A 10,470-nucleotide genomic window follows, 5' to 3' on the forward strand; every position below is an offset into this window, starting at 1 on the left:
GAGCGTGCCGTCCCTGAGACCCAGCGGAGCGGCGGGGGCCTGGCGGGACCTGGCCCAAGTCAGCCTGTCCTCCCCCCAGGGATCCAGTTCACCAAATACGGCTGCCGGCGCCGGCGAGACCACCACATGGTCCAGCGGCACCTGTGTGACCACAGGAAGAGGCCCAAGCCCATCCGCCGGCGCTGCAACCAGCACCCATGTGCCCAGCCTGCGTGAGTGTCCGGGGACGGCCAGGAGCCTGACCCCTTCCCATGGGCGTCACTGACTCTCTCGTAGCCCTGGGCTGGGGAGGAGGGGCTGCTTCCTCTGGCCCTGAGTGTCCAGGGTCACGGCCCCTGCACCCGGGACTCCCTGAGCAGAGCAGCCCACACACCGGACTCCGTCCGTGGCCAGTGCTGTCCTCCTTGCCGGTCTGGCCGCATCCGCCCCCGTCTGTCCCCCTGTGGGGTTTGCGGATTAACTTCCGCTCCCAGAAGAAGGACAATGCTTCCTTTGTTCTGCCCCTTCCAGCATTCTTTTACAGATGGGGAAACAGAGGCCCACTTTGGGGACACAGCTTTCCCTCGATGATCCGAGGGGACGTTGAGGTGAAGTCGATCTCAGTGCTTCTAGATGCCGGGGCATAGGCCAGGATGCTGTCTGGTGGCCCCCACCCATAGTCTAGCCCCTGAGTGGGTTCCCTGACCTGAGGAGACAGGCTCATTTGGGCACAAGATCATGTTCTTGGGCTTATTTGGAGGGGGCTTCGTGGAGGAGAAGAGCTATGACTTTTCGGGAAGTCGAGGTGTGGCCTTGAGCCCATCACAGAGATGGCCCCAGCGCCTCCCCGGCCCCAGGAAGAGCGCCCAGTCCACTTTCCTGCCTCCCCAGGAATCTTCTGGGGTCCCAGCCGTCTAACTCGGCCTGGCTGATTCACGGCAGCTCTGCTCCCTGAGGCTGGGGGGACCTCAGGGCCAGGACAGGAGCTGGGGATCAGTGCAGAGTCCACCGTGGCCTCTCCGTGCCTGGCCCAGGCGGGATCCCCTGCCCCTCAGTGCTCCACGCTCCCCCTTCACACGGCATGCCGGCCACTGTCTCCACCAACGTCTGTGGCCACAGAGCACGCGGCGCTGACTCGGCTGTGGTCCTGGGCACGTCACCGCCCGCCCCCCCCGCCCCCAGCTTCTCATCCGTAAAATGCCAAAGGAAGTTTGGGGCCTTTTTTTGTCTTTTAAAGGAAGGGGTTGGCCGAAAGAGCCCTCATTCGCTACAAGATGTCTCAGGAACCTGAGAGGGGAGTGGGTTGTGGCCGCCCCTCCCGCCACGCCACCAGAGCCATTTTCGTCTTTGTCTAATTCATCCAGTGGTATCTGCTTACGGTGCTCTTGGAAGCTGCTCCGTGGCCAAAAGACGGTGGGAGAGCACCAGCTTAGCTGATCGGCACCAAAACTCTGCAGGTGCTGACGGCGATAGTAACAGTGCCTGTCTTTATTACATGCCTACTGCATGCATGCACTCTGCCAAGTGCTTTTAAGTATACACGTCCTTTAATTGTCCCAAGAGCCCCAGGGGCGGGGGGTTCAACTCTACCAGCCATGAATCTCGTGCTGTATCTCAGCACCTAGGACAGTACCTGCCCACACTCCGATATTTACAAAGTGCTGAAAAGAATTCTGATGTTCGTAACTTGCCTGCAGACATGCAGGGTGCCAGTTGTAAAGGTGCATCATACCCGTGCATTTTTCAGATGAGGAAGCAGAGGAGATCATAAGTGACCCCCCCTATGGCAGTTGCAGAGCCCGTGGACGGTTGTCTTGGCTCCCAGCATTCTGAAGCTCAGACCCACTTGCCAGCTCCTGCCCGCAGCGATTCAGGGGGTGGGAGAGACCCTGGGAGGAAGCGTCCCCATAGTCCCGCCTCTCCTTCACCTTTTGCTTTGTCTGTCTCTAGGTGGGTGATGGAAGAGTGGGGTGCCTGCAGCCGGAGCTGTGGGAAGCTGGGGGTGCAGACCCGGGGGGTTCAGTGCCTGCTGCCCCTCTCCAACGGGACCCACAAGGCCATGCCGGCCAAGGCCTGCCCTGGGGATCGGCCCGAGGCCCGGCGGCCCTGCCTCCGCGTGCCCTGCCCAGCCCAGTGGCGCACGGGAGCCTGGTCCCAGGTGAGTTGTTCTCAGAGGGTGGGAGGGGCTGAGTCAGTGGCCACCTTCTCTGGGGAGTCCGGGAAAAGGTGGGTCGGGGTAGGGAGCTACTAAGAGATGTGGTGCTCCCTGCTGGCAGAGAGTCTCTGCCTGAATTTCCCTCCCCACCTCTGATCTGATCTGATCTGAATTTTCTCAAAACTGAGTCCAAGAGCTCCTATGTGTGCCGGGCCATGGGCCTGGGCTAGGCCTTTATATTCATTCACTATGTGCTCTGACCTAGAACTGGGTCAGAACTAGGAGGCATGGGTTAAGACCCCCGTGATACAGGTGAGCAAACTGAAGCACTTTCTTGCATTCAAGAAACATTTACCAAATGCCAACTACGTGCCAGGCACGCTGTGCTAGGAATGCCTGGAATCCATCACCGACTTGTCCTCATGTAACTTACAGTCCAATGAGAGAGACCTAAACCAGTAACAGAAGCATTTACAGATGGCAGTTGGAGCTGTGCGGAAGTAAATGGGGGTAATGTATCTGGGAGGACCTCCCTGAGGAGGTGACGTTTGTGTTGAGACTTGAAGGCTGAGCCACAGGAAGACCCTTGCCGTGTTCCAGAAACCAAAGGAGAGTGGGACTGGAGCTAAATGGAAGGGACAGGATGACAGGCAGGCAGGGATCAGTCCTGCAGAGCTTTGTGAAAAGTTAGAATGTATTCCAAGTGGGGCTTCTAGGTGGCTCAGTCAGTTAAGCATCTGAGTCTTGATTTCGGCTCAGGTCATGATCTCACAGTGAATTTGAGCCCTGCGTCGCTCTGTGCTGACAGCAGGGAGCCTGCTCAGGATTCTGTCTGTCTCTCTCTGCCCCTCCTCTGCTTGTGCTCTCTCGAAATAAATAAAGACAAACTTGAAAAAGAATGTATTCTACGAGCAGTGAGAAGCTGTTGAAGGGTTTTAATGCAGATGCTCCAAGCCCTGATTCCAGGTTTAAAGGTCACCTAGCAGCTCTGTAGAAAGTTCACTGCTGGGAGGCCAGGGTAGGAAAGAGGAGATAATAAGAAGGCTGTGGAATAGCCAGTCCAAGTGTTCCTGCCTGGGCCCTCGAAGTGGCCACAGGGAAATTTTTGTCTTGAGTTTTCTCTAAAAAATTCATTTGAAGGGTGCCTGGGTGGCTCAGTCGGTTAAGCGTCCAACTTTGGCTCAGGTCATGATCTCAAGGTTTGTGGGTTCAAGCCCCGCGTCGGGCTCTGGGCTGACAGCTCGGAGCCTGGAACCTGCTTTGGATTCTGTGTCTCCCTCTCTCTCTCTGCCCCTCCCCTGCTTACACTCTCTCTCTCTCTCTCTCTCTCTCTCTCTCTCTCAAAAATAAACATTAAAAAAAATTTTTTTTAATTTTTTTTAATGTTTATTTTTGAGACAGAGGGACACAGAGTGTGAGTGGAGGAGAGGCAGAGAGAGAGGGAGACACAGAATCTGAGACAGGCTCCAGGCTCTGCGCTGTCAGCACAGAGCCTGATGCGGGGCTCGAACCCACAAACCGTGAGATCATGACCTGGGCCGAAGTCAGATGCTTAACCGACTGAGCCACCCAGGTGCCCCTAAAAAATTTTTTTAAAAAAAAATTCATTTGCTGTGACCCTTGAAGGCATTATGCTAAGTGAAATCAGCCAGACACAAAATGATAAATGCTGTATGATTCCACTTACCAAGAGTGGTCAGGTTTATAGAGACAGAAAGAAGGGTGGTGGGTGCTTGGGGCTGGAGGAGAGGGCATGGGGAGTCCGTGTTTAATGGGGACAGGGTTTCAGCTTAGGAAGAAGGAGAAAGTTCTGGACGTGGAGGTGGTGATGGTTGTACAACATTGTGAATGTACTTAATGTCACTGAACCATGCACTTAAAAATGGTTAAAATAGAGGCGCCTGGGTGGCTCAGTCGGTTTAGCGTCCGACTTCGGCTCAGGTCATGATCTCATGGTCTGTGAGTTCGAGCCCCGCGTCAGGCTCTGTGCTGACAGCTCAGAGCCTGGAGCCTGTTTCAGATTCTGTGTCTCCCTCTCTCTCTGCCCCTCCCCTGTTCACGCTCTGTCTCTGTCTCAAAAATAAAAATTAAAAAAACGTTAAAAAAATGGTTAAAATAGTGTTATGATATATATATATTTTACCATAATTTTTAAAACCTCTGGTCACAAAGATAAGTACAACAATACTTAATTGTAATAGCGGAATATCAGCAAATACCCTAAATGTCCATCTCTAGGAGACTGGACCAAAAAAATCATGGTCTGGGTGCCTGGGTGGCTCAGTTGGTTAAGTGTCTGAGTTGACTCAGGTCATGATCTCACGGTTCATGAGTTCGAGCCCCGCATGGAGCTCTGTGCTGACAGCTCAGAGCCTGGAGCTGCTTTGGATTCTGTGTCTCTTTCTCTTTCTGCCCCTCCCCTACTCTCTCTGTCTCTGTCTCTGTCTCTGTCTCTCTCTCTCAAAAATAAGTAAATATTTTAAAAATGTCAAAAAAAATCATGGTCTGGTCATACAATAAAAGCTTGAAGTATACTTACCAATGTGGATAAACCTCAGAGAAATAGGTAAGAAAACTGAAATATGAAGGCAGATCACTTCCAATGAGATACCATGCACATAAAGTTTAAAGAGGCACAACACGGTATTTGAAAATCTGCCAGAGTGCTGATATATTCAAGCTGCTGGCGGTATGTGAACAGGCTTTCGTGACCAGGCTTCCTCATACTTTTCTGGATGCTTAGAATATTGCATAAGGAAGCGTATTTTTAAATACCCCAAATCCCCGCACAATGTAGGCAGATTTTGTTTTCTTCTCCTCAACACACAGCTTTATTTGTTTGAATATAAAACAGAAGACTGCTGGCCCACAAAGGGCCCTTAGGTAACACTGGCAGTGAGGTGACAGGTGGTGGAAGACTGTTGCCCCTGTGAGACCGACAGAGCGTTCAGGAGCTGTTGGCATTATTCATCCTTGGGGGAGGAGCCATCCAGTCCCACGGTTTGTGTGGCCCTTAACGCTCGTGTCTCCCTCGGGCCCAGCAGGAGAAGTACATTTCTGTGGCCTCTTCCCCGTCCTGTGGCCTGGTCACATGGTGCAGCCTTGCTTTTGGGGAGCCCCCGCCACCAGCCTCCGTCCCTCAGAGGAGGTGAGGCCTGGGGGTGACGTGCGCAGCAGGCCCTGCAAACTGTTTGCCTCCGGCTCCTTTGTGCCCACACCTTTCCCTTTTGGGGAAGAAGATGCTTTTTTTTTTTAATGTTTTATTTATTTTTTTTTAAGAGACACAGTGTGAATGGGGGGGGGCACAGAGAGACAGAGAGAGAGAGAGAGAGAGAGAGAGAGAGAGAGAATCTGAAGCAGGTTCCAGGCTCTGAGCTGTCAGCACAGAGCCCACGCGGGGCTCGAACCCATGAACCTTGAGATCACGACCTGAGCCGAAGTCAGATGCTTAACTGACTGAGCCACCCAGGCACCCCAGGAGACACTTTTTTTTTAAAGTTTACTTATTTATTTTGAGAGAGAGAGAGTGCATGAGCTGGGGAGGGGCAGAGAGAAAGGGAGAGAGAGAAAATCCTAAGCAGCAGTTTCCATGCTGTCAGCGGAGTGCCCGACACGGGGCTCAAACCCATGAACCGTGAGATCATGTGTGACCTGAGCCGAAATCAAGCGTCAGACGCTTAACCGACTGAGCCACCCAGGTGCCCCGGAAGACACTTGTGAACATGCCTCTGTCAGCTGAGTTTTGGTATGTTGAGGCACAGAGTCACCGAATGTCAGAGCTAAAGGGGTTCATAGCGACCCTGTCACCCAGGTCTCTCAGTTTAGCAAGTGTCACAATCCGGGTCCTTACATCCCATTATTAAAAAAAAAAAAAATTTAATGTTTATTTATTTTTGAGAGCGAGAGAGAGACAGAGTGTGAGGGAGGAGGGGCAGAGAGAGAGGGAGACACAGAATCCGAAGCAGGCTCCGGGCTCCGAGCTGTCAGCACACAGCCCATGCAGGGCTTGAACTCACTGACCGTGAGATCATGACCTGAACTGAAGACGGACGACCAACCGACTGAGCCACCCAGGCGCCCCCGCTTACATCCCATTATTAAGATATCATCAAGTGGACCTACTTCAGGTCCCTCAGGCTGGTGGATCACAATAGGGGAGTTTGCCAGAATGATCCACAAAATATTTAAGGACCCAGGCACAGGCCGGACATGGTAGACACAGGCAAAAGTGCTGGAATGGGGTTCTGGAGGTCCCCTCCTGAACCAGGGTTAACCACGTAGGTGACAGGAAGGTTCGGCCATTCGCCTGGCACAGGAATACGGACAGCTGGTGTTTCTGTCCTCCTGAGGCTACTTGGAGCGGTCCTTGCATATCCCTCTGGTCAGTAGAAACGCGGGGCCCTCCTCCGTACCTTTCCGTCCTGGGCATTGGCTAGACTCTGGAGCTCACTGCTCCCTTCCTCTTGTCTCTCCACCTACCCCTCCCCGGCCACTGTGGCTTGACCCGGCCCCGGCCTTCCCGCGACAGTGCTCCGCCACCTGCGGGGAGGGCATCCAGCAGCGGCAGGTCGTGTGCCGGACCAACGCCAACAGTCTTGGGCAGTGTGAGGGGGAGAAGCCGGACACTGTCCAGGTCTGCAGCCTTCCCCCCTGTGGAGGTGAGCTGGATAGGATGGGGGAGGGGGGCAGGCCCAGCTCCTCCGGCCTAGACCTGAAGCTCAGCCCAGCTTGCATCCTTGCCCCCTAGAAATCCCCAGTGCTAGAACTGCTTGTCCCCACTCACAGGCAATCTCCAGAACTCTACAGCGAGAGCTGACGTTCGGGAACTTGTGACCCCAGAAGGACAGTGGGTGCCACAGTCTGGGCCCCTACATCCCATAAACAAGATATTATCAAGTAAGTGTGTATCTGTCTGGACCCAACCCCCAGCCCAAACCTTCCAGTGGTCGCCATGTCGCAAGCACAGGCCATGCAGTGGAACAGCCCGAATTTCCAGGCTGTCCGTGTGACCTCAGCCTCCTGGAGCCTCAGATCCCTCAGCTGTGGGCTGGGGGGTGCTACCCATACGGGTCCACAGTCCCTTACCTGCGATTCCAAAATGTTGAAAGCTGCAAGTGGTGCCCTAAATTCGGTGCAGACTCGTTTCGCAGCAGAGCCTGGCCTGACCCAACAAGAGATCAATTATTCTTTTGCTACAGAAACATTGCTGTAGTTATAAGGGGATATCCCACTCCCTATGACAGATGTTCTATGATATGAATATTACTTTTCTAACCTCAGAAGTTCTGAATTATCAGTCATATCTGGTTTCAAGGTTTTGGGATAAGCAATTGTAGATCCGAGCTGTCTTCGTAGGGTTGTTGAATTAAATGAGATAATGCACGCACTCCTGCCTAGCTGTCAGATAACAAAAATGGTGGTAGTACTTTCTCTCTGCCTCATGATCAGGAGCCAGTTAGTCCAGCCTCCCATCTATCCATCCATCTACCCATCTCTCCATCCATCCACCCATCCATCCATCCATCCATCCATCATCCATCATCCATGTATGCATCCATCCATCCATCTACCCATCCATTCATCCATCCATCCATCCATCATCCATCATCTGTCATCCACGTATCCATCCATCCATCCATCCATCTACCCATCCATCCATCCATCCATCATCCGTCATCTGTCATCCACGTATCCATCCATCCATCCATCCATCCACCCATCTATCCATTCATCCATCCATCATCCATCATCCGTCACCTATGTATGCATCCATCCATCCATCTACCCATCCATTCATCCATCCATCCATCCATCCATCTATCCATCATCCGTCATCCGTCATCCATGTATCCATCCATCCATCTACCTATCCATCCATCCATTAACGTTAACTGAGCATCTGCTATATACCAGGCCATATACTTCCTTCCTAGATTCTTTCTCTCTCTCTTTTCCTACTTCATCTTCTCAAGGACCAGGGTCTGACAAGACAAGTAGCAGAAAAATCACAGACTGTAAATTCTAGCTGGAGGACCAACTGGCTATGTGACCATGTGCAGATCCCTAAACCTCTCTGAGCTCAGCTCATCAATCATCTCACTCGATGTCCACAGAGGATCTTCTGGCTTCAGGCCTGGCTGCCCCTCCGCCCCTGCTCTGAGACCCAGGCTGCACAAGTGCCAGATAGCCTTCCCTTTTCTGTCCAGGAGCAAAGGGTCGGCTCTGATTCTGGTCCTAGAATTCTGGCGCCATCTAGAGGCCACTGGCTTTCCTTTTTTTTTTTTTTCCTAATTTTCCTGTTGCCCTAAACCAGCCCCCAACCCTCTGCCCCATCCCTAAGCACACACACACACACACACACACACACACAGAAAATTAGCAGAAAGCAAAGTTCCTGCCTTCACATTGTCTGGAGAGACCTACCTGGAATTATCACAGAAACACAAAACGATTTTTAGATATCTGAACCAAAGCAAATGAAAGTTATATAGTGGGCACCCCTATATGCCAGGAACTTTATAAATGTTATTTATAATCATAATGTTATTGTTCATTGGTAAGTGTCTAGCATTATCCCCATTTTATAGGAGAGGAGACTGAGGGTTGGAGAGCTTCAGTAACTTGCCCAAGGGCTCACACTTTTTCAGTGGTGGAGCCTCAGTTGGAACCCAGATCTGCTTGATTCCAGATTTATCGGTGGAGGGCTTAGTGTTCCAAATGTGTGTTGACGGGTGGCAGGATGTTGCCTCGGCTTGCCCCAAGTGTGGGTTACCTGGGCATTTGCCTGGCCCTAGCCCGAGTGGATCAGTTCCTTTGGGTGGATTGGGAGGGGACCAGGATTCCTACTTCATTGAGAGCAGGGTTTCCAAGCTTTGCTGCAGGTCAGAACCACCCAGCGCCCAGGCCACACTGGCCATCCATCTGACGACTACTGATGTAGGCCCGTGGTTCTCAGATTGGTCCACGCATTGGAGTCACTTGAAGGTTTTGTTGAAACGCAGAACTAAGCCCCACGCCCAGAACTTCTGACTCGGTAGGTCTGGATGGGGCCTGAGAATTGGCATTGCTCACCAGCTTCCAGACGATGCCGATGCTTCATGTGTGAAGACCCTTTTTGAGAACCACTGCTCTAGGGGATTTCAGTTCCTCTTCCATAAAATAAGGGCTCTTACTCTGGCCAGTCTCTCCCTTCAGGCAGGCCCGTGGCGCCCTCCAGGGCAAAGCTTTAGAGCAGGTCCAGCAAGGGCGGGAGCTGGAGGCCGGCGGTTGGGGGGGCCGAGTGGGAGATGGAGGCGTCCTCCCGGCAGTGGTCCTTGTGCCATATGCGTGCAGCAGAGCCCTGCGTGGGGGACCGGTCCATCTTCTGCCAGACGGAAGCACTCGATCGCTACTGCTCCATGCCCGGCTACCACCGGCTGTGCTGTGAGTCCTGTTCCAAGACGGCCCTGGGCCCCGACACCAGCCCGGACCCTGGCCTGGCCTCGCCGCCACCATTCTCTACTCCCGGGAGTCCGAAGTCCCCTCCAGATGCTGTGGAGCCCACCGTGGGAACAACAGGGTCAGATGCCCATCAGCACGGCCAGCCCACACAACTCCCGAGACCTCTGGGCACCAGCCCCCCGGTGACCCAGCACCGCTTTACTCCCCAGACACTGGGCCCCAGAGCAGCTGGGGGCACTTCCCCTGGCACCCCCCGGGGACTGCCTTGGGGCTGGACCAGGGCACCTGTGCCAGTCTCCGAGGAAAAAGGGCGGCTCGGGGAAGACCCGAAGCACCCAGGCACCAGCCTTCCCGCCACCTCCCTGGGGACATGAGCCCCGCCTCGCCTATCCCTCCAGTCAAGTTTACACTGTGTGCTGCCTCAGAGACCGCCAGCTCAGAGGACATGCAGCGGGGGCAGCGGCAAACACAGACTTCCTTCTAAATTATTTGCCTTCTTGTTGTTCTAGTTTGGGGGCTGTGACACTTGAGCCCGTGAAGCGGGCGCGTGAGGAAGAAAAAGATCAGGGGAAACCCTAACCGGAGATACCTCAGCAAGCAGCCAGGGGGACAGTCGCACCTCTCAGGGGCTCCCCGTCTGTCTCTTGGCAGGACTGAGGGCCAGCTAGCACCCCACCCCTCCCCCACCCCGGATCCTTCCAGCTGCCTGCCTTTGCCAGAACTTGTGGGGTCCACTGTGGAGGCCCTGTCTATCTGGCCCCTCTGCCCAGAGAGGCAAAGCGGGACCAGGGAAGGTGAGGGGGGAGCACTCTCAGGGCAGTCCACGAGGAAGGGGGCGAGGGGTGAGTGCGGTCATGACGCTCAGGCTGCAGGGCCGGGGTGGGTGGGAGGCGAGT

The 10,470-nt window shown here is 53.9% G+C and overlaps 1 protein-coding gene across 3 annotated transcripts in view; it reads left to right on the top strand.

The window, feature by feature from the left end:
* Positions 1-10,267, top strand: part of ADAMTS14 (ADAM metallopeptidase with thrombospondin type 1 motif 14) — a 79,739-nt gene extending 69,472 nt beyond the window's left edge. For 2 of the 3 annotated variants that reach the window (XM_045040106.1, XM_023240520.2), the window contains exons 18-22: positions 80-212; positions 1,930-2,137; positions 6,663-6,792; positions 6,920-7,030; positions 9,467-10,267. In XM_045040106.1, the coding sequence (XP_044896041.1) occupies positions 80-212; positions 1,930-2,137; positions 6,663-6,792; positions 6,920-7,030; positions 9,467-9,948 (1,064 nt within the window). In that variant the 3' untranslated portion in view covers positions 9,949-10,267. Of the gene's footprint in view, positions 1-79; positions 213-1,929; positions 2,138-6,662; positions 6,793-6,919; positions 7,031-9,441 lie in introns of all 3 variants that reach the window. The other variant, XM_045040107.1, reaches the window with a different exon arrangement.
* Positions 10,268-10,470: the final 203 nt, after the last annotated feature.

This window comes from Felis catus, chromosome D2, assembly GCF_018350175.1.
Source record: "Felis catus isolate Fca126 chromosome D2, F.catus_Fca126_mat1.0, whole genome shotgun sequence".
Classification (NCBI taxonomy): Eukaryota; Metazoa; Chordata; class Mammalia; order Carnivora; family Felidae; genus Felis; species Felis catus.